Source organism: Cetorhinus maximus, chromosome 4 (genome assembly GCF_964194155.1).
Source record: "Cetorhinus maximus chromosome 4, sCetMax3.hap1.1, whole genome shotgun sequence".
NCBI lineage: Eukaryota > Metazoa > Chordata > Chondrichthyes > Lamniformes > Cetorhinidae > Cetorhinus > Cetorhinus maximus.
Window position 1 is genome coordinate 21,769,043 of NC_135882.1, and position 24,724 is coordinate 21,793,766.

Genomic DNA, 24,724 nt, shown 5'->3' on the forward strand with positions numbered 1-24,724 from the left:
TAGAAAATGTGAAGGACACATTATCCACTTGAGTCAGGATTTACCTCAACCTTTACAGCCATTTACTTTGAAATAGCAGGAACTATTGAGGTTTTGGGGCACTGAAGTTCTTTTTATTATTGTTTACACTGATAAATTAAATTCATTTTGGTATTGTTTACACTGATGTTCAGTAGCTGCAAAATCATATTACATCCTTGTGTTAAAGCCTACATGTGGCTAGATGTAATTAGCTGGGATGTGGTTAGCTGCCTTTGTTATATAATCAACTGACCTTCTGTACACAGATCAAGGATGGTGTTAGTAGGCCTTTTTGGAATGATTGGGGACCAGTCTAGCAGGATTGTTAGTGCCATGTCATGTTCCACTTATGGCTGAAGTAAATGCACAATATAATTTATCTTGCAGTCTCTAAAACATGGGCAACTACCTGAGCTTAGGGCAGTTTGCTTTATTCCTCCTGAGATGAGTTCCATCTCAGATATTAATAATGTTTATAATTTTTCTCTGAAAGTAACAGCAACAACTTATATTTGTACAGTGCTTTAACATAATAAAGGTGCTGCCCAGGAGCATTGTAAAACAAAATATGACACCGGGCCACATCAGGAGATAATGGTTAAGATTTTCCTGGCTCTGGGCTGGTGGGCAGGGAGGTGGCAGGTGGGGCTGGTGGTGTCAGGGAGATAGTAGTGAGTCGTGCAGCATCGTGCCCCGCCTAGGAAATTTCCCAGCAGCAGGACCGGACACAGCAGGCAGCCAATTTAAATAATTGAAGGCCCAATGAAGGGTGATTTTCCTGGAGTCACCCCCAGCTTCATGGAGATGGCCCCCCTGCGGTTGGAGCTGGAGACTTCATGACCCAAAGAGGGGGTTAAATAATTAATCCTTCAATTTAAGATCATCTTTCTTTCCATTATTTTCATTTCTTAAGCACTCCATTCTCCTCGTTAGATGGTCTCTTCAATAAACAATGATTATAGAATCTTAATATCCTTTCAGGCAGTGTATGCCAGGTCATAAAAACTCACTGTGTAAATGAAAAAAAAATCCTCACTTGCCCCTGAAGATTCCTGCTTCAGACACCATGGAGTAAGCTTTGTAGCCTTGAGTATATTAACAGCAAGTTATTTATTAATTGCTCATAACTAGATACATATATATAGTAGAGGGTATAGGTATGGAGCTGACTCCATCCTAGGTCTTTACACATCTCTGTCCATCTCTAGACGACCCTGGCTCTGGGTCAGGTGCCTTCTCAATTTCCTATCACATTGTTATATTTTCTCGTACTTTCCAGGAGTTTCATAATGTCCTTGACAGGTTTAATCATTTAAATTTCCAGATGGGCAGCAAAAATAACTTGGGGCGGGATTTTCCACACCTGCCCGCTTCCAGGATCATCCGGTCCTGTCGCAAGTCAATGGACTTCCGGCTGGGGCGCTGCCTCGCCCACGGCGGGTCCTGCCCGCAACAGAGCCGGAAAATCCCTGCCTTGGTTAATTAAACACATTCTTAGTTTCTCAATTTTTTCATATTATGATTTCCAGCTGATGGAATAGGTAAGGAACAGCAAATAGTTCAATGGACGAGTTTTCTTAAAAAAAAAATAATCCATTAAAACTCCCTTGTCAAAACAGTTGAAAACCATTGATGTGTTCTGTTGGCAGGCACTGTCAAGCCCCAGCATATGATCTAGGGTTGGAATGTCTGTTAATTGTCTCAACATCCATTGGCTGGGTGCCTCATCTCTGGTCAGCGTCAAGCCTGACAGTTAATCCGAATGCAACCAACATCTGCATCTTGCTGGTTAGAGGAAACCTGGAGTGTTCATGTTAATCAGGACTGCAAATTGAATTTTGCTGTCCCAGACTGTGCTTAATCATGAATGCATTACACCTTGGGGCTGTTGTGCAAAATTTACATTCCTTTCTTACCTTGTATTTTTTTCGCATCGTTATCTGGTTTCCATATACATCTTGCGGCATTATTGCATTTTTACCCAATGCCAATTGTAAAATAAATCTCTGATTTAAATAACAATTGAAAAGCTGTACTTTGCAAAAGTAGGAAAGTTGAATGTTTTACATAATTGGGTAGGAACAAATCAATGTGTTTGTAGGAAGGCATCTGTGATTGCTTTGGGGAATTGTATGATAAATGTTCAGAACATTCTCCTACAAAACATAATTAATTGAGGTGACTGTATTCAAGAATATGTTATTATTTCTGCTACGTAGTTGACCCTCCTCCGTGATGTTCATCAGAATGAGCTTGGAAGGATCTCAGAAGATCTGGAAGATGAAGTTGGAGCTAGGTCAAACATGGATAGGAAATTGGCTGATCTACGTACTGAGGTAATGCTACAGATTTGTCTTAATACTCGAGCAATTAAAAAAGTGTCTGGTTACAGACCACCATTTTTACGTCAGTGCGCAATATCTGTCTACAAAGCTTTACTGACTATTGCCACATGTGTGTTAGCTTTTCCAAATATAAATTCCTATCTCCCCATATGTAAATTAGTCATTCTGAAATCAAAAACTCCCAGCAGTGGTGGTATTGTAATGGGTCAGTTTTGCACATTCTAGATCCTCAGCCTGTTTGACCACAGCTTACCCCATTGCCTACACGTTCCCTGCATCCTTCCTGCAACAAAAAAGGCAAAAGGCTACTCAATGAATAGTTTTCCACCATCGCCTTCTTATCTGAAGACTCTAGGCGTGGTATTAGGTTACTAGACAGACTGTAGTCATGCTCTGGTACTTGCTTAACACTCATTTATTAGTACTGCATCTAAACAGGTTACAGAGTAGGTATGCTGCTCCTGAGCATGATGTTCCAACCTTTCTCCCTCGAGTCTAACACATGCCTGACTAATGTCGGTGATACATCATCATCTAAATCATATGTTAGCATATTCTTTTCACTAACCCTTTCTACTACACCTACCCCTGACTATCCAGTTTTCAACAACAATATGAAACTATGTATTTAACTATTTACATTGCATTTCTGTAACTCCCTTTTTACAACTACAGCTTCTAACCAACTCCAACTCTTACTCTTTACCCTCACCAAGTCACAGTTGTGAGGGATTCAGTCTCCCACAGTATTCTCGGCCCTTAGGGAAGATGTCTTGGAGATGTGCAGGGTTTCTTCTTTGTCTTGGAGGACATAATCATCAGAAGAATGGGGCAGAAATTTAGCAGCATTGCTGGTAAGCAGAGTAGAAGTCTCAGGCTTACTGAACTGCAAGGACAACGAGGACTTTTCAACGGAAGACTGATCCAAGAGAGAAGACTGAAGGGCATCAACCTTTGGACTCTCTGGGACTAGAAGAGAAGAAATCAGTACTCTCTGAGGAACTTTTTGCTCCATTGAAGCACATAGGGAAAGTCTTTCAGAAGATGAATGATCTTCAACTCCCGGGAAGACTGTCACAGCTGTATCATTCTCTTCTACATCGAAGACTGTAAAGGTTTGAAGAGCTGAGATTCCAATGAATCTGGACAACAAAGGAAAAGATGACAAAGTTCCTTTAAGCCTTTCAAGAAAAGAAAAGATGATTTCCTGATGACATTTTGGAAGGACTACTTTCTGTAGGCAGTGGTAAGAGAACCACACTTATCTTTGTGTGAGGCTGCTCCACTCTGGGCAATGGGAAGGATTGCTAAAGATATGGAGACAAGACAGTGCCATCTTCTGCAATGGGATGAATTTCAATTGCAAAATAAAGACAAATTTCCTGTAAATGAATAACTTGGAGGCAAGATTGCTGTACGGGATTCTACGGCTTTAGAAGTGCTAAAGATTCTGCTGCAGCTTCTGCGCTGACATCCAGCTCGAGAGGGAAGAAAATTTTCAGCTGGGACTGAGTTATGGGTCTCACTTGACTTTCACCCTGGGAAGGTACCAGCCCTTTAGCTGTGTGATCCTCTGTTAGTTTACCCATTGCTGAGAGATAGATTAGGTAATGCATTGGTAAGTTCAGCGGAACAAGGATCTGACTGCTGCTCAGCCGCTAGAAACACAGCTGACTCCTCAAAAAAGGCATCTGAAACTTCATGTGGTGCGTCTATCAATTGGAAAGACAGACCGACATCTAAGACCTCATTCTCCAACAGATCACTCAGTGCTGCAACTCATAATTTTCTCCTGGAATGAGCCAATTCAGGTCAAGAGGTCTTCATAGAGGACCAACACTCACTTTACTTACTCTGATCCTTTTTAAATACCTGTAGAAATTCTTGCTATCCATTTTTACATTTCTAGCTAGCTTCCTCTCATACTTTAATTTCTTTCTTCTGATTAGCTTTTTAGTCATTCTCTGCCATTCTTTAATAAGCCCTTAATAACCTGCATTTTATTCTGAGTCTGTGTTCCCTGGCTCTAGACACCCCAGCCAGGGGAAGACATCACAGCTAGGGGGTACAATACCCAAGGTCTGTGCTGCCTGGACCTTGTAATTTGATGTCTGATGGATGAAGCGATATTGGGTGAATCCAGTCGAGATCATCTGCTAGTATGTTAACGCCAGCTCCAGTATTAATCATAAAGATGGTATCAACACCTTTAACTTGCACTGCAACTGACCAATAGTCTGGACTAAGACCATTAACTTCCCTTAGGGAACTCTGTAATTTTGTTTTTGTCTTGATTTACAATTCCTTAGATGGAGTGTGTTTCATCAATATTTTCTTGTCTTTTACCTCAATTGAGGTTGTTGGATTTGCAGAAATGCTTGAAATGTCCACCTTTTCCACACTGGAAGCATTCCGCACTCTTTGCTGGACAGTCCTGGCGTCTGTGTTGGTTCTTTGTGTCACAACGCAAGCATCTCAAAATAGCGGCCGCTGTGGAGTTTCCTGCCATTTCGCCTGGTTTGGCGGGCTTTCTTATTGGTGGGGCCACTGCCCTGGGGCCTATCCAGTCAACAGATTCATGTGAAGCCTTGGAATCGAGCCGAATCATAGCCCAGTTAAATTCTCTAAACTTTACCTGCCTCACATACTGGACCAACTGATCTAAAGTAAGGTCAACTTTGGTTTGCAGAAAGACAGAGATTTTCATTTCTGATGCCCACGGCTATGAGATCACGGATTAGCTTGTCCTTCAGTGCCCTGCGTCCATAAGAACTAGGTAGGCAATATAGATCAGTGAAAAATAATTCAGTCGATTCCCCAGGCTGTTGCAACCTTTAGTTAAAACTTGCTCATTCTATTACTAAGTTTTGCTTTGGGCTAAAATAGGTATCAAAGGCTCTGTGAAACGTCTCAAAGTCCTCAGTGGACTCCTCCATTCCCTGCCTCAGGAGAACCGTCCATCAGACATCAAATCACAAGGTCCAGGCAGCGCAGACCTTCCAATTAAAGGCAGGATTATTGCTCCTCTTTGATACAAGGGGCGACAGATCGTTGATTCTCTCCACATTGATAGTTGTTCACAATCAATGCACATCCTTCTTGAGTGGCAAAGTCGGCATACTTCTAGAATCCTGGAAAAACCAGATTATGCCATTCATGGAACAATCTTCAACCTTTCGTTAGCTAAAGTCTGCTGCTGGACCTACAGCATAAAGAAAGGAACTTCCTTCTGCTCGAGGGCCCGATGCTGCTCAATCTCGAAGGAAATAGCATTTCCACTTCTGGCCTCTCTGGAGACAATCAAACAGGTGGAGTAAGGGCAGGGACTACTCACCGGGTACAGTTATTGTTACCTCTCTCCAGTTGCCTCCTCCTTGCTTCGAGTAGTATGAGCTGCTATCAAGTTTTTCTTCACTCTGTGTTTCTGCTGATAACACCAGTGTATTTTTTACATTGGTATCTCCACTGCTGCCACCATATTCTGAAATGGTCCTTCTTATTTAAGGACTCTAGATGTGGTAATAAGTTACTAGATGGACTGTAGTCATGCTCTGGAACTTACTTAACACCTGTTTATTGGTACTACATCTAAACGGTTACAGAGTAGGTATGTTGCTCTTGAGCATGGTATTCCAACCCCTCTCTCTCTCTCTCATCTAACACTTGACTGACTGATGTCAGTGATATATCATCATCTATGTCATACATTAGCATACTCCTCTGTTAACCCTTTATAGTATAATTACGAGGAGAATTTTTTTACTTAGTGATGTTATGATTTGGAATGCACTGCCTGAAACAGTGATGGAAGCAGGTTCAACAGTAACTTTCAAAGGGAAAGTTTATATACGTACAAAGATAAAAAAAAAAGAGGTACAAGGAAAGAGCGTAGAAGTGGATAGTTTTTTCAAAGAGCCAGCAGAAGCATGATGGTCTGAATGTCCTCCTTTTATACTCCATGATGAACCAACAGAAAATCCCCTTCAGCATAGTGAAACTTGCCTAGTGTAAAATCCTTCACTTTCACATAGTGCCCCATCTGGTGATGTGGTCAAAATTATCAAAACTTTCTAAATAAATGCAGCTTAGTCTTAAGTACAGCCAAGACTACATTTAAACTCACAGCTCTCTTATCCAAAATTCAACAATGCCCCAATAACGTGTCCTAGCTGTTGTGGTCCTCTATGGATTTGCAAGCTAGGTTTGCTTAATACCATTTGGAGGGTTAAGAGAGTTAGAAAGAATGGTAACTGAATAATCAAACACAATCAGGTTACAGATTCTTATAATTGAGGTGACATCTTGAGTTCAGTGTCAAAAATAAATGATGAGAGACAAAGGGGAGGATTTTCTCCTCGTCGGGCAGGCGCAGCAAGCGGGCCCTGGAGTGGTCGCGCAACAGTCCACCGCCCGCAATCAGGCCCCGACTGCGATTTCATGCTAGCTAGCCAATTAATGGCTAGCCAGCATGAAACGCAGGCTGATAACCTCAGGGCTGCTGGGCTGGGGGTGGGAGAAGCGCAAGTGCTGAAGTGTGTGCATGCACGGGGATGCGCTCAGTGAAAGCTCCCTGAAGGCACAGAGAGCTGCCTCAGGGAGCTGAAGATTTTTAACATTAAAAATAAAGATTTTAAAAATAAGGAAAACATGTCCCCAAATGTGACTCTGTCACATGAACAGGAGCATGTGAAAAATGACTTTTAAAAATTTTTATTGCTTTTTTTAAGTCACTGTTCGAAACCTCATCCCACCCGTGGATGAGGTTTCGCAAAAAATGCAAAGGCCGTTTAGCCTATTTGCCCGCTGGTTGGTGGGCAGTGAAACATTCTGTTTAATTAATTGATTAATGGGCTTAATAGCCCTCTTAATTTCCGACGGGCGTGTTGCTGACTCCCATGCGTGCTTGCTGAACGAAATATCGCACAAGTGTGCGATGACGTTCACTTGCCCGCATCATCCCGTGCTATTTCACACACGTGCATGTCAGGCGCGCACACGCATGCCGAGCTGAAGATCCTGCCCCAAGAAACAAATATTAATAATCCTAGAAAGGCTCAAAGGTACTTAGGGCCATAAATGTAACAGCTGTTGGAATAATATCTGCACTAACTGGCCATACAGATTGTGTAGTTTCACCACTGTTGCGGACCGAGATAAGAGGATTGCATGGTTAATCCTAGCCTCACTTCTCCACAGGTTGTAACAATAGTTTGAATGTTTAATTCACCCACAAAACTGGCCAGTTGTCACCCCTATGATACTGTTCTTCCCAGCATAAAAAGACTCCAACCAGGCTTCTTTCAGTAAACTAAAAAAAAAATGATTTATTATAAAACAAACTACTTTTTAAAAATCAAGCTAATAAACTGGTTAACAAACAATTTGTGGTTTAGAAGTGTAACGATTTTCCCCTTTTAAAAAAAACAGATATTCGAACCCCCATACACACACACAAACACAAAACAGAACAAAACAAACAGTCCCCTGCAGAGGCTGGAGTATGGGAAAGTTTCTTTTAAAAGCATAACATTTGAAGAGATCTCAATGCTGTTGATAAAACAGAACTCTGGTCGCAGTAGGTCTGGAAGTTCCTTCAGATGGATTTTTTTGGTGAACTGTCCTTGGTGACTCTTATTTATCACAACTTTGCAGACTTTCAAAAAAACAGTTGAGTTATCCTGATGAGACGTTTCTGAGGAAGGTTTAACACAAAGGTGGGGCAGATAGAGGGAAAAAGAGTCTTTTTCTTTCATCGTGCTTATAAGGCACCCCCACACTCACTCCGAGAATTTTAAAGACTAAGGTGTTCAAAGAATACTTCTCTCAGGCCAGGTGTTTTTAACCAATCAGCAAGAGGCTTTAGCCTGGCAACAGCAGTTCTTTGTTAATTTAGATATACAAAGCATCTCTTCCCTCTCCAGGTATTCTCTGTTGGACAACTATGTTGACCTGTGGTTTTTTGAAGAATGGCATATTCGCAACCCCAAATTAATATTGCAAACTTTTAAAATTAACTCAGAAAGAAGAATGTCAAAATTCAATAGCTTTCAAATTTTTCAAAAACCAGGTTCCTCACACTAAGACTGCAGTAATCTTGACTACTTTCAAACTAATTCAATGATCTTGTAGTGGTATTTGATTTCTGAAGAATGCTTTCAATAAATTAAAACTTTTGTTGAGCAGGAGTTTCAGATATGGGGCGGAATCGTCCCAATTTGCACAAAGTGCAGCAGCGGGCGAGTAAAATGACGTTTTACCTGTCGGCCACAGTGGCGGATTTTCACACTGTATCGTCCCAAACCCGCCGCATTAATTATGCATTCTCAGGAAACACGCTGCTTCCATGGTGGGCGGGCTCTCATTTGCCCACCATGCCATCACCTCGCTGCTTCATCATGCCGGGCGCCATTTTAAAGTGCAGCCGCACGCGCACCTCTCAGTGCTTCCAGCCCAGGACTGCTGCAAAGAAGACATGACCCTCAAAGGCAAAAAGACTGCAGCCCCCAGGTTCAATGATGCGTCCCTAGAGGGCCTTTTGGATGCAGTGGAAGTTAGCTGTGACGTCCTCTACGCCCGCTCTGGCTGCAGCAACCTCACTAATCCGGCTTGGGAGGCAGTGGCTGCGGTGGCCAGCACCAACGCCCTGCAAAAGAGGACAGCCACCCAGTGCCGCAAGAGGATGAATGATCTCCTCCATTTCGCCAGGGTAAGTTACTCTTCTCATCATTCTCGACTCACACACTCATAAGCCCATCACACATCCACAGGGACCTCACTCACTGCAGTTCAGGGACATCACCATTCACCCTGTCATACACACATGCATTGCCCTCATCCTATCCATGGGACCACTCACCACCCACACATGCCAGGCACACATCATCTAGACTGACAGACATCCTGCTTACACTCTCTCCATCTCTATTTATGTAGGACGAACTGGCACACGACAAGAGGAAGAGGTTGCTTACCGGTGGAGGCAGGTCTGAAATCAAGGTCCTCACAGACTTTGAAAACAGAGCCATCCAGCTGGCCAGCGAGGATCTGGACCATTCCTGTGCTGATGGTGAGGTCAGCAGTGCTGTACCAAATGAGGATCCAGCAGTGCAACATCCACCAGACAACAATACTGTGAGTGATGTGTCCTATTTCAAAGGCCACTGCCATGCACTAATTACTTCTCCTTGCTTTCGCAGGCACATCTGCCAAACAGCCAACAGAGTCTATGACCCAGGGCCTCCAATCAAGCCTCAAGGAAACCTCTGAAGAGGAATCTGAAGGCATCCCTCTTGAAATCCTTTCACAGAATTTACCCACACCCTCCACCAACGCAGAGACACACATACCTCAGTAGGACCTATCTTTAGACCGGCCTCAGCATCACAAACTGGTGAGCACATTGTACTGTCTGATCCACAGCAGGTGGCGGCAGGGACTTCCCAGGTGTTCGGCACTTGTAGGACTGCTGCAAGAATTTGCTAAGTCCAAGTCAGGTGACGAGCCTCTGTACTTTGTCATGTCACAGTTGCTGGAGCTGCAAAGGCAAGGTCAGGAACATCCGGAAAGGATGTCCACTGCACTCCGCAGGTTGCAGGTCACGATGGTGGAGTCTGTCTGCCTTCAGGCTGAGGTGATAGCGCCAGCACTGAGGTCAACACTAGTAGGATGGCGGCCGCCGTGGAGACCTTGGTCCAGGACATCGCTCCTGCACTGCTGCGTGGGCTGAACTCTATCGCTGATGTCATAGTTGGCTTCCAACAGTGTGTACACGATAGGGGTGCAGGGCAGCTCAATCTCACTCCAGCTACCCCTTCTCCCCTAGGAGTCAGCCAGGGGCCCTTGGGCACCTATAGGGAGGAGGATCAGCAGCTGCACACCCCGGAGTCATCAACCCAGGTGACTCCGGGAGTGTCCAGCCCATCCAAATCCCCTCTTCTTGTGACCCCAGCAGCTCCAGCTCCACAGCTTGAGAAGGGTGCCACTGCCACACAGCAGGTCCCCAAAAGCAGGCCGAGGACTTCCAGGTCTCGGCCCTCCAGAGAACTCCCGTCAGGGTCATCATAGACAGGGCGTAGCAGTTAGCAGGCTGCCTCCATCTCCATTGTGGATGTCCAGGGAGCACCAAGACATAGCGGCAGGATTAGGAAGGCTAAGAAGATGTAGTTGCATAGCCTGGGCACGGGTATTAATCACTTGTACATACTGTTCACTATTGTCAATAAATTCCCAAGAATGCCTCCCTGCCTGTGGGTCCTTGTTCCGAGGAGCAGTGTTCGTGTCACTCAGATGAGAAACCTTTCTGCACAAGATAAGTGCTGGTATCTCAGTCCAGGGCCTTTTCCCTGTGCTCTGTGCAGCCTTCAGACCAAATTGATGGTCCAGCCTGACAATCCTTGTCATATTAGTGATGCCTGCACCTTGACGGTGCTGGTCATTGCTGCCAGAATGTTGTGGGCAGGCATCACAGAGTTCCGTCATTCTCTCTGTGTGCTCTCAACAACTTTAAGGTGGGGCTGGCCCCAATCAGCATCTGTGACCAGCGACGCTGTGCTCCTGAAGGGGTCAGATGTTGAAGGTGGACAAAGGGTCAGACGCTTTTAAAGTTTCACGGCTGCATCTCTATGATAATACCCTGACCACAGAGCGCAAGCGAGCTGCCCTCAGCCAGACAGGAGTCAGACATTCTCAGAGGTTATGTGAAGATCTATGGAGTGTCCTCACTGCATGTTGTCATCATTGTCCTGCAATCGAGTGACTATTAGGGCCTCCACTGTGTCTCCATGACAGGAGCATTATGGCAGAGGGTATGTGCGCTGCCATAAGCCAGACTCGAGTCAAACGTTCAAAACTGCAATGTGAGGATCTTATGGTGTCTTCTCACTGCATGTTGTTATCACCTTCCACAAATCTAGCAGCTGTGAGGGCCTCCTGAGGGCACCTGCCTTGCCTGGCCAGTGCAAGGGTTTCATTGCCGTCATCGTCGCCTTCGAGGACTTCCTCACCCTCATTGCTGTTGACGTCCTCTTCATCGGAAGCAACCTCCTGCACCTCCTCCTCAGCCAGCTCCTCTCTCTGTTGCAGCACCAGGTTGTAAAGGGCACAGCAGGTTATGGTGATATGTGACACCCTCTGTGAACCATATTGCAGGGCTCAACCAGACCGGTCCAGGCACCGGAACCTCATTTTCAGCATCCCAATGATTTGCTCCACCAAGCTGCGAGTTGCAGGATGAGCCTCGTTATACCTCCGCTCTGCTGCAGTCTGAGGCTGCTGCACAGGTGTCATCAGCCACATCCTGTGCGGGTAGCCCTTATCCCTGAGCAGCCAACCCAGCAGCCTCTGTGGATCCTGGAATACGTCAGGGATCTGTGACCAACTGAGAATGTAGGAGCCATGGACACTCCCTGGAAACCGTGAACAGACCTGCAGGATGTGTTTGTGGTGGTCGTACACAAGCCGCACATTCAACGAGTGGAATCCTTTGCAGTTGACATAGTTGACCGTGTGTTGCGACAGAGATCTGAGTGCCATGTGAGTGCAGTCGATGGCGCCCTGCACCTGTGGGAAACCCAAGATCTGGGCGAATCCAATCGCTCTTGCATCCTGGCTCTCCTGGCCCTGGACGAAATGCACAAAGTTGTGTGCCCTTGCGAAGATGGCATCCATGACCTCATGGATGCATTTGTGGGTGGAAACTTGTGATATCCCACAAAGCTCACATGTGGAGCTCTGAAGAAGCTACTGGCATAAAAATTGAGTGCTGCTTTCACTTTCATGACCACTGGCAGAGGGTGCCCTCCATTCCCACATGGTGCCAAATCCTACAGTAGCTGGCAGATGTGACTGACCAGTTCCCTAGACATGCGCAGTCTTTGGCGATGCTGGTCATCTGCAGGAATGAAAGGCAGTGTCTATAGGCCCTGGGTCTAGCTAGGTGCTGACCAGCAGCAGTTCACTGTGGCTCTTCGGTGGCGTGTGCGGGCACCCCAGCTGCCCCTTCTTCCCAAGGGTGCTGCTCCTCCCTCTGCGCAGCCAGGCACCTCAGTTGCTCTCTCCTCTGTTCTTTTCACTTTCTGTACACCAGGAGGCATACAGCTAGTTCACCAGGCTCCATGATGCTGATGTACTCCTCCTGCAGGATGAAAAAGAGAGCTGCCTGGGTTAGCATGGGTGTACTAAGAACTTGTCCTGGTTAAGCCTGAAGGCCCCTCAACACATCGTGGAGAGTGCTGGCCACCACTTGGATGGCTAGAGATTAATGCACTTCATGGCTTCCTGAAACCCACCTTATTCTGCCCCACTCCACCCAATCAATTGGCGGCAGCTTTGCCCACTGGACTGCATGCTGTGTTCTCAGATCAAGCACAAGCATTTTCCTAACCTGTGCTGCAAGGCTGCACTGTTAGCTTAAACCATGGGAAAGACTGGTCCAAACCGGAATGATGATGCTGTGTGCGCCTCCACCGGTGACTGCTCCATGGCCAGCTTTAGCAAGAAGATATTACAATGTGCCCAGTCGTCCAACTGTTCTTGAGTCCACTAAAACCCTCATTCGTTTGCAATCTGTGCCCGAGGGGTGAAAAGCTCTGGAACACTTGGTGGCATTTTGATGCCTCTGCGTTGCTTGAGTGGGCAGAGAAGCTAGAGGCCCGACTCCAATCATATTAATGTGGCTGCGCCTGAACTGTCTCAGCTGCAGAGGAATGGTCACTTTATACAAGGTGTCCCTAATGCGTGGCCGCTTCTCTCGCTCACCCACCTCACCCCACACGTGCTTGTGCACTACTTTCAACCACAGAGCTGCCTTCCCCCCCCCACCACCAAAGTTATCTTAACCGCAGGGCAACCTTCCCCCCCGCCTGCCACGCGCCTCAACCTTGAAGTTCATCAGGCGTCCCTTGCAAGCGGTCCGCAATGTTACTGTGCACTCACCTCCGAGTTCCCCTCAAAGTGCAGGATGCCAAGTGCACGCTTTTTATATGCTGTTGTGAAACACGTCAGTGTGGTGGGGGTACGATCCAGTGGGCGGTGGGGAGATGAGTCCGGTGGGCTAGCCTTATAATGATATGTTGATGTATTACAATGAGGTTCCTGATGTCCAATAGTGGGAAACGTGGCCCACCATCGATGGGCTGAGCAGGTAATTGCAACCTGGTTTCACGATGTCGTGAAACCGATTTTAGGCCTTCTCACATGTCCGCTCAAGCTGCCGAACACGCCCGACCCAGCGGGCATGGACGATTCTGCCCATGGTAATTAGAAATAGAAACACCAGATCTGACATTCTTAAAAAATAAAAATGTCTTTTAGTTTCTTTCTTCTTACAACTGTATAACATGTAAGATTAAATGCCGTGTGCACCAATTTATTTTCTTGTTAAATTTAGTTGTTAAACTTGTCTATACCTGAAAGTTTGTATGCGGGAAACTGAAAATGTATTGGATGTTTTGTTTTAATTCTAATGGAAACAAAAACAGGCATTCAGAAAATAGACTATTCCAACACTGGTAGGGAGAAAATCCATAGTCACTGTGCATTCTGGAGGCTGATAACTTTGTGAAAAAAATACACAAATCTCCTCTTAGCCTTCTTCTTCTCCAAGGAGAACAGTCCCAAACTCTCCAATCTATCTTCATCCCTGAAGTTATTCTGGTGGCTATCCAGAGTTGTTGCAGTTTTGTCTCTGAGTCACAAGGTTGTGGGTTCATACCTACTCCGGACACTTGAGCACAAAAATCTAGGCTGATGCTCCAGTACAATACTGAAAGAGTGCTGTACTGCCGTTAAGATCAGAGGTTAAACTGAGGCCCCATCTTCTCTGTTAGATGGACTTAAAAGATCCTCTGGTACAATTTTTGAAGAAGAACAGGGGAGTTCACCCCAGCGTCCTGACCAATACTTACCCCTCAACCAACATCAAAAGCAGAAAATGTGGTTCTTTCCTCATCACTATTTGTGGGACTTTGCTGTGCATAAGTTGACAACCGCGTTTCTTAGACAACCCAAGTTCAAAATGCAGAACCCAATTCAAAAGCACTTCACTGCCTGTAAAAGCTTTGGGATGAGAAAGATGCTATGTAAATGCAAGTTCGTTTTTTCCCTTCCCCTTGATGCTCTCCACTACCTTAAGGCACCAAAAATGGCATAATATTTTCAAAGGAGACATCCCATATGAATATTTTGTAGAACATAAATATTGTATTCCTAGCTTTACATTTAACTGTTCTAGCTATACATCCTATACCCTGTTCAATTTCCCTATGGCCTGTGCTATTGTTCATGGATCTCCAATGTTTTGTGAACTACTTTGCCCAGATTCCTCTCACTATTCTGTGCCCTTAAGGTATTAACCATGGCCCAAAATATATCAAGCTGCTATTACCCGCATTGAAGAATCCCTGCCCCACTCTTGGGTCCATTCGCTCAATATATCTAGATCATAGGAACATAAAAATCGCTGGACAATAAAAGATCAAATCCCCATCTAGTTTGTCTTCTATTATCCTGGTAATCACATTATACAACAATAATGAAGTTGTTGTTTAATCAAGGCAATGAATCTCAACCAATAGTCTAAAACAAACCACCACAGAGACAATATAAACCCTCAGTGTCTAAAAGCTTTGGGAACCATTGGTCCAAGGTCAGTTGTTCCTCCCAAGCCTGTTACACTTATTGTATGTCATGTCTCAAGTTACTTATATACTGTATCCCAAAATATTATTTCCTGAAATGAATCTATCTAATCTATTGAATGAATCAACACTATCTGCTTCCCCCAACTTCCACGGGATCCTATTCTGTTTTTTACCATTTGCTTACCACAGCCTATTTATTTTATCTAATATCCCAACTCCCACATACAGCTTTGTGCCTTAAGAATATTTAATTGTTCACCTGACTCTTTTATCTAAATATTGATAACTGTGATAAAGAGCAATGGTACTAATGTGGATCCCTCAGGGATTCCACTGGTAATCAGACGCCATGCATAAGAACATAAGAAATAAGAGCAGGAGTAAGCCATTCAGCCCCTCAAGCCTGCCCTGCCATTCAATAAGATCATGGCTGATCTGTCCCAGGCCTCAACTCCTCTTTCGTGCCAGCTCCTTATAGCCCTCAACTCCCCGATATTTCAAAAATCTATTTACCACCTCTTTAAATACTCTGAGTGATCTGGCCTCCACAACTCTCTGGGGTAGAGAATTCCAGACATTCACTACCCTCTAAGAGAAGAAATTCCTTTGCATCTCAGTTTTAAATAAGTGTCCCCTATTCTGTAACTATGTCCCCTAGTCCAAGATTCACCCACTAGTGGAAACGTCTTCTCAACATATACCCTGTCAAGCCCCCCCAGAATCTTGTATGTTTCAATAAGTTCACCCCTCATTCTTCTAAGCTCTAATGAATAAAGGCCTAACCTGTTTAGCCATCCTTGATAACTCAACCCCTTCATCCAGGAATCAACCTAGTGAATCTCTTTTGAACTGCCTCCAATGCCAGTATGTCCTTTCTTAATACGGGGACCGAAACTGTACACCATACTTCAGCTGTGGCCTCACCAACACCCTGTACAGTTGTAACAAGTCTTCCCTATTTTTAAACACCAGCCCCCTAGCCATATAGGTCAAAATTCCAGTTGCCTTCTTAATTACTTGCTGCACTTGCATGCTAACGTTTTGAGTTTCATGCACAGGAACACCCAGATCCCTCTGTGCTGCACTTTTTTGGAGTCTTTCTCCACTTAAATAATAGTCTGCATTTTGATTCTATCTACCAAAGTGCATGACCTCACACTTTCTTACATTAAACTCCTTCAGCCAAGTTTTGCCCTCTCACTCAACCTATCTATATTCCCTTGCAGATTCCTTATGGCCTCATCACAACATGCCTTCCCATCTATTTTTGTATCATCAGCAAATTTGGATACATTACACTCTGCCCCCTCCTCCAAGTCATTAATATCGATAGTAAATAATTGTGGCCCTATGACTGATCCTTGTGGCGTCCCACTAGTTACATCTTTCCAACCTGTAAAAGACCCAATTATCCTGACTCTCTGTCTTCCGTGTACTTATCAATCCTCAATCCATGCTAATACATTACCCCCAATACCGTAAGCTTCTATCTTGTGCAATAAACTTTTACGTGGCACTTTATTGAATGCCTTCTGGGAAATCCAAATATACCTCATCTACCGGTTCCCCTTTATCAACTCTGCTTGTTATATCCTCAAAGAACTCTAGCAAATTTGTCAAACATGGTTTCCCTTTCACAAAACCATGTTGACTCTGTTCGATTGCGTTAAGCTTTTCTAAATGTCCTGCTATTCCTTCCTTAATAATGGACTTTAATATTTTCCCAACGACAGATGTTAGGCTGACTGGCCTATAGTTTTTGTCTCCTTGCCTTCTTAAACAGGGGCATCGCATTCGCAGTTTCCCAATCCACTGGGACCCTCCTGGAATCCAGTGAGTTGTGGAATATTTCGACCAATACCTCCACTATCTCTGCAGCCACTTCTTTTAAAACACTTGGATACAAGGCCATCAGGTCCTGGCGACTTGTCTGCCCTTAGTCCCATTAGTTTGTCAAATACTTTGTCCCTTGTGATAGAGGCTGCTACAAGTTCTTTCCTCTCATTAGCTCCTTGCTTATCTGATAGCTTTGGGATGTTTATAGTGTCCTCCACCATAAAGACCTATTCAAATTATTGGTTTAAATTATCTGCCATTTCCCGGTTCCCCATTATCAATTCTCCAGTTGCATCCTCCAAGTGTTCCAAGCTCACTTTAGCCATTCCCTTTCTTTTTATATACTCGTAGAAGCTCTTGCTGTTTATTTTTATGTTTCTTGCCAATTTACTTTCATGATCAATTTTCTCCCTCTTTATAAGCTTTTTAGTCATCCGCTGATGGTTCCTAAAAAATTCCCAATCCTCTTGCCTACTGCTAGTTTTCACTCCTTTATTTTGATTGGATTCTCTCCTTGTTCACCATGGGTGGTACATCGTTATCATCGAGTCCTTTTTTTTTGACCGGGATAAATTTTTGCTGAGCGTTATGAAATATCTGCTTCAATGTCTGCCACTGCTCATCCATTGACCTTCCCCTTAGTCTATTTTCCCAACCCGCTTTAGACAATTCTTTCTTCATTCCGCTTTAATTGCCCTTATTTAAGTTGAGGACATTGGTTTGAGACCTGAATTGCTTTCCCTCAAACTGAATACCATGGAGCTGCTACCTCTGTTAACTATGCTCCATCTATTCAAATGCAATCAATTTGTTAAACAGCTTAAAAATCTGTCTGCCAATCCTGCAGCAACCTTATCTTATGTAATAACTTTCTGTCTAACATCTTAATATATGCTTTGTGGCAAATCAAGATGAACCCTAGTTTCCAGGCTGCCATCGTCCTCTTCAAAAGATTCAACCAAATTTGTGAGGCAGGGCATCAGTTTCCAAAAGCCTAAGGTTGTGTTTTTCAAGTGATCGTATAGTGCAACTCCAATAATTTTATCTTCTTCCTGACATAACATTGAAGTCAAACTAATTGACCTATAATCCAATGTTCTCATCTACCAGCTCCCTAAATCATCTTCCTAAATAAGGGCATCATATGGGCCTGTTCCAAGTCCATGGCAACATTCCCAACTTAAATGAGTTATTAAATATATCAACTAGCAACTCACATGACACTGTAACTGTTTGTCAGCACGCATGTGAAAGTTTTCTGTTAACATTGCTGAGGGATAGTGTGTAAGTAAGAGGGAGAGGGCTATAGGTTACAGCACAGGTGACTGCGCAAACATTGGAGACAATGTACCATCTGTAGCGCCATAGGTAGGAGTGGAACCAAGAAAGAGTCATATCATGGACTACAGAGGAGACATGCTCGAGGAGGATGGGACCGATGGTAGCAGTGGAGAGGATGAGGAAGGGACAGTGATGATGATGATTTTGGTTAGGTACATTTGGTGCTGTAGGTGGGTGGAAGTCTAACTGCTCTGCTTTGAATAAGGAACGTGCAAGACGTGGAGCAGTGTTGCAAGGTTTCAGAAAGGAATTGGGAAAAATTGAGATGAAGCAATAGTTGGAAGGATTGAGAGCAGTTTTTTTTTGGAGGAAATATAATGCCAGCTTTTAAGGCTTTGGCGACTGAGCCAGAAGAGAGGAACAGGTTGCTGATGTTGCCAATAATAGAATGGAGATGGGTAGTTCAGTTCATGAAAAACTGTAGCAAGAGGACCAAGGAAGCAGATGGTGAATTTCATGGACAAGTTTAAAAACTGGGTGGGGTTTGGTGGCGAAAGGTAAAAGCTGATGGAGTAAGGGAAAATGGAAACCTGGAGATGGAGTGAGCGCTGAGGAAGTTTTGGAGGAGGCAAAAAGGAACAAATGGAATGTCATATATATGCAATATATGTTTTTACGCTAACATCATAGTCATATCTGAGAGGATGTTATGAACTAACTCTAGTGGGCACTTTCTTTGGTGTTTTTCTTCAGGATGCTGACCTGATTGTAATTCTGTGCCTCTACAATTTTCCAGAGAAGCCTGGAACCTTCTGTTCTCTCAATATCTGCAAAACAAAACAAAATATGAAAATATAGATTACTTTAAAATGAATTTCATGGAAATGTGCTGTATGGATATGCCTAACTATGTTCAATAGATTTTTACACATTTTAAAAGAAATGTTAATCCAGCATTGAGATAAATATGAGCAAATGTAGTTATGTTTAATTTGGAACTTTAATACTGCAGTTTGATGGAGCAATTTGGCTGCTATGTAATGAAACATAGGGTATATGGCACAGAACCAGGCCATTCGACTCAACAGTTCATGCTGGTGTTCATGCTCCACTTGAGCCTCCTGCCATCTTTTTTTCATCTAAATCTACCATCATAACCATCTATTCCCTTCTCCCTCAAATGCTTATATAGTTTCCCCTTAAATGCATCTATACTATTCGCTTCAACCACTCCCTGTGGTAACGAGTTCCACATTCTTATCACATTTTGAGCGAAGAAATTTCTTTTGAACTCCCTATCGGATTTCTTGATGACTATCTTATATTGATGCCCTCTAGATATTCTCCTCCCCACAAGAGGAAACATTCTCTCTGTATCCTGTAAACCAAAACTTTTCATAATTTTTAATATCTCTATTAGGCCATCCCTCACCCTTTTTCCAACAGCAAAGAGATCCAGCCTGTCAACCCGTTTTTGATATGTATAACCATGCAGTTCTGACATCATCCTTATAAACCTTCTCTGTACCCTGTCCAGTGTCTCTATATATATCTTTTTCATAATATGGCAACCAGACTACACGCAGTACTCTTTAAGTGTGGTCTAACCAAGATTTGATACAGATTTACCTTACTTTGCAGTTCTATCTAGCAATAAAGCTTGGGCCTTGGTTCATTTTATTTTTTGGCCTTTCTAACCTGTGGCTCAACTTTTACAGAATTACCTGAAAAAACTCAGCAGGTCTGGCAGCATTGGCGGAGAAGAAAAGAGTTGACGTTTCGAGTCCTCATGACCAAGGGTCATGAGGACTCGAAACGTCAACTCTTTTCTTCTCCGCCAATGCTGCCAGACCTGCTGAGTTTTTCCAGGTAATTCTGTTTTTGTTTTGGATTTCCAGCATCCGCAGTAGTTTTTTGTTTTTAGCTCAACTTTTAGTGATTGGTGTATTTGTACTCCGAGATCCCTTTGTTTCTCTACCCCACCTGGACTTGCACCTTCCAAGTTATGTGATTTCTCTATTCTTCCTACCAACATGTACTCACTCACATTTATCTGTGTTGACATTCATTTGCCAATTATTTGCCCATTCTGCAAGTTTATTTATGTTCCCCTGTAACATGTTGCAAACTTCCAAAGTCTTAATTATTAACCTAACTTGTGGACAAGCAGTGGTCCCAGATATGATCACCATTTCCCACCTTCTGCCACTCTGAATAACTACCCTTTACTCCCACTCTCTGCTTTCTGTCTTGAAGCCAACTGGCAATCCATTCTGCCAATTATCCCCTGACTCCACATTCTCTGACCTTCTTCATTAGTCTATTATTTGGCACATTATCAAAGGCCTTGATTCTTTTCTGAAACAGCTCAGTTCTTGGTGCTCATATTCAAATCATGATTGTTAGTTCCCTTAATGGCTCAATAGTTAAAACACTATTTGGTGCACTACTAAGCAGCACAAACTAGCTCAGTTGTAATATAATTCACCTTAATTGGCCTTAATGTCCCTGAGTTTTGGGCAGGAGAGAATAACTTCATACGAATATATGAATATACGAAATAGAAGCAGAAGTAGTCCATTCGGTCCCACGAGTCTGCTCCACCATTCAATAAGATCATGGCTGATCTATTTGTGTTTCGAATTCCACATTCCCATCTACCTCCAATAACCTTTGATTCCCTTGCCTAACAAGAATCTACCTACTTCTGCCTTAAAAAATTCAATGACCCCCATCTTCACCACCTTCTGAGGCAGAGAGTTCCAAAGTTGCACAACTCTCGGAGAAAAAAATTCTTCTCATCTCTGTCCTAAAAAGGCAACCACCAATTTTAAAACAGTGCCACCTAGCTCTGGACTCACCCACAAAAGGAACCATCCTTTCCACGTCCGCCTTGTCAAGATCATTCTGGACCTTATGTACTTCAATCAAGTCACCCCTCACTCTTCTAAACTCCAGTGAAAACAAGCCCAGTCTAACCCTTCCTCATAAGACAACCCACTCATTCCAGGTATCAATCTAGTAAACTTCCTCTGAACCGCTTCCAACGCATTTACATCCTTCCTTAAATAAGAAGACCAAAACTACACACACTGTTCGAGATGTGATCTCTCCAATGCCCTGTATAACTGAAGCATAACATCCTTACTTTTATGCTCAATTCCTCTCATAAGAAAAAATAGTATGGTACTTTGCCAGTGATTCTTGCTGCAAAGTCCGCACATGCATACACTAGGTGAGGGCTGGATGAGGCTCAGCTCTGGTGTGCTCCCTTTTGCCGAGCGGCCTACTGGTATTCATGAGGAATGAGCTCCTCTGATGTGCAGAAGAGCAGCCAGTACCTATGGAATTGTACCCCAGCATCAGACATCACCTTCAGGAAAGGGAGGAAATAAGGAAAAATGTAAGGTCCAATTCAAGGTTGGAAGATTATAAGGATTATGAGCCTGGAATTTCCTGCCAATGTGCAACCTGGAAGTAGCACCCAAAATAACACCCATTCCTGTACCCATTCTGTCAACACCAAATTACATTCAAATTTTTTGCCAATCTCATTAGCAAAAACCTGAACATCAAAAGGGGCATATATTAGCATAAATTATTGAGGCCAAGGAAGATGCTGAACTGACACCATATAATCCTTCTTTAAGTATGAAAGTTAAAAGTTCATTGATTTAACCATCGTTCATGAATATTAGACACAGCATGTTTAAAAACCTGAAATTGGGGAAGCTTTTCAATATTTAATGTGATGTATACTGATGCCATAACATTATATCTAAAGAAACAGAAAATAAAGTACGGGTCTCAGTAAGGATCAATTTTATAAAAATGCTGAAAAAATTGCAATAAAATGCCAGAAAAATGATTGTTATTTGTGTGTCTGAAAATCTGATGTAATTTGAAGCAAACCTCTGATTAAGCTCAATTGCAGGACACACACAGAGAAGTTTCCCTAACCTGTGGGAAGCCTATTATTATGGGGGAAGATATGTTTGGGCAGAGGGATTGATAGATGATCGTAAAAGATTGAAGCAATTTGAGTACATTGTACTTGTCGGTGTAACTCACTTAAACCCAAAATTCTGCTATCTTTTCGGCTGCATATTCATTTTGTACCCCAAGTGCATGTGCCTTTGGACATAAGTATCCAGAAATTTCCAGGCCGTGATATTTTGCTTGACTCACCTCACGAAGAAAGCACTGCTATTAGCAAGATTGCTAATGCAGGGAATTAAACTAGTACTGCAAGGACACCTTGAAGATTTTACTTAGATTTTCAATTCCACTCTTCACCTTGGTTAGACCTCATTTGCCGAGATGAGAGGGTAATCTGGCCTGTGAACTTCTTCATAGCTATCGATGCCAAATCAGTGCTGGCGCTGAGAGGTTCTGCATCAGATCTGATGACCATTCCCTCATTCACCGGCTTATTCAGAGAAGTGCTCATGTTGGGGTAGAGACTCTGTAATGTTTTCCCAAAACCGGCCAAGTTCAGAAATTGTGAGCGCAAGTTATGCTTGGCATAAATTAAGTCTCCCGGTCTTTTGCGCTGGTTTCAAAAACATTGCGCTGGAAGCCAGTCTTGCCCACAAAGCTGGCCACGCCTCCAGATTCAGTTAATCACCATGAGTTTCCACTAATTGTGCCAGTTTGTAGGCCTTTGACGGGACTCTTTAAAAATGAGCATTTATTTAGCTGCATAGACACTAATACGCTTTAAATATTAAAAAATATAATAATTTACCGAGAAAGTAACTACTGCACCCCAATGAAACGAGTAAATAGCTCAATATTGTTTCTGAGAGTCATTTTCTGTTCTTTAAAATCAGGTTACTCAAAGGTGGTGGACATGGAATTCTTCTAAAAGTGCGTTTTTTTAATGATAAACCCATTTTCAGCTGTATTAATAAAACTGCAATACTTGCCATGCTGAAACATATCATTGTTTTAATGCAAGAAATGTGTTCAAATTCCACCACAGCAGTTGGTGGAATTTGAATTCAGTTAATACATCTGGAATATTAAACTAATTTCAGTAACTTTGACCATGACAGCTATCATCGGCTGTGGTAAAAACCCATCTCTTTCACTAATGTCCTTTGGGGAAGGAAATCTGCCATCCTTACCTGGTCTGGCCTACATGTGACTCCAGACCCACAGTAATGTAGTTGACTTTTAACCACCCTCTGAAATGGCTTTGTAAGCTACTCAATTCAAGGGTAATTAGGGATGGGCAACAAGCAACGCCCACATCGCGTGAAAGAATAAAAAGAAAGAAAAACAATTAATTTATAAAACACCATCTGATTGTGCTGGGTCATTCATGGATGATTTTACATTTATGATCTTGCAAATTAGATTTCCCCGAAACTTGAACCACATGATCAATTTGGAAAATCAATACAATTATGAGTGGACTTTACATCTGGATTGAAGATTACAATCAAAGTAGAAAACCTGCCCATTTCAAAATACCTTAAATTATTATCTAAGGGCATGTCTAAATTCCAACAGGCTTGTTAAAAAAAAAACCTTTTTCTCTCTATGCAACTGTAAAATTAAATGAATATATCGGAATTGGACTGAGGAATGGGCTCTCCATTGTTTGTCATGTAGGAAGAGCTAGAAAGTCCCTTGAAAGAAATTCAGCCATTGGTATGTCTGATGAAAGTGAAACTATGGCTGGGACCTTCTGGTCCTGCTGAACATTAATGGACTTTTGGCTGGCCTGCTGCATCCCCCCACAGCAGGTCCCACCATGGTGTTCCAGAAAATCCCAGCCTATATGGATAAAACTTTGTCCCAAAAATGGATGGATTATTTGGTTTAGAAATTGTGCTCTGCATTGTGACCAACTATCATGAAAATATTCTCTGGTAAAATTTAAGGGCTATTTCATAAGAACAGTGACTGTGATAGTCTCAAGGAAACTCTATGGTATACCCACACATTGGGTGGAATTTAATGTAGTTGGCATGGGTCTTGCCCATCAGCTGCAGAACTGGTGAGAGCCCTGTGTTGCCTCTTTTCGGGAAGTCCTACTGCATTATGTGCCAGTCAAGCACTTAACAGGGCAACGGCAGGCCATCCCAAAGATCAAGGACCCAGGGTGCGGAAATCCCACCCACCTAGAGCTGCTGGCCAATCAGAGGCCGGCAGCTCTTCATTGCTCGGTTGCACCACTGGGGAGGCAGTGGCTGCTGCCAGTAGTGCACCCACCTGAGGCCTGGGATTGCTGAGGGACCCAGGCCACAGGTGAGTGATGGCAGAAGGAGATGCAGGGTGGGGGTCATGGGGAGGGATAAGGAGGTTCGGTAGCAAGGGCAGAGGCAGACTCTCGACAGGAGCACCCCCCCCATCCCTCCTAATTCTGGGTCCCTCGATCGGGCACTGAGTGCCTTTGAACGAGTGATTCATCCCCCTGCCACCGACGGGAAACCCACTAGCAACCCTGACAGGGTTTGGTCTTCTGGCTTCCTGCATGGTGAATCCCCTGCCCACTGCTGGAGGAGAACCAGTGACATTAATTGCCACTTAAGGTCCTCAATTGGCAGCAGGGTAGGAAGGCCATCCATGAGCCTTCCCACCACGGACTTAATC

At 43.6% G+C, this 24,724-nt stretch overlaps 1 protein-coding gene across 3 annotated transcripts in view; it reads left to right on the plus strand.

The window, feature by feature from the left end:
- Window positions 1-24,724, plus strand: part of LOC144679543 (coiled-coil domain-containing protein 102A-like) — a 632,296-nt gene that overhangs the window by 189,785 nt on the left and 417,787 nt on the right. For all 3 annotated transcript variants that reach the window (XM_078540034.1, XM_078540037.1, XM_078540035.1), the window contains one exon: window positions 2,241-2,357. In XM_078540034.1, the coding sequence (XP_078396160.1) occupies window positions 2,241-2,357 (117 nt within the window). The remainder of the gene's footprint in view (window positions 1-2,240; window positions 2,358-24,724) is intronic.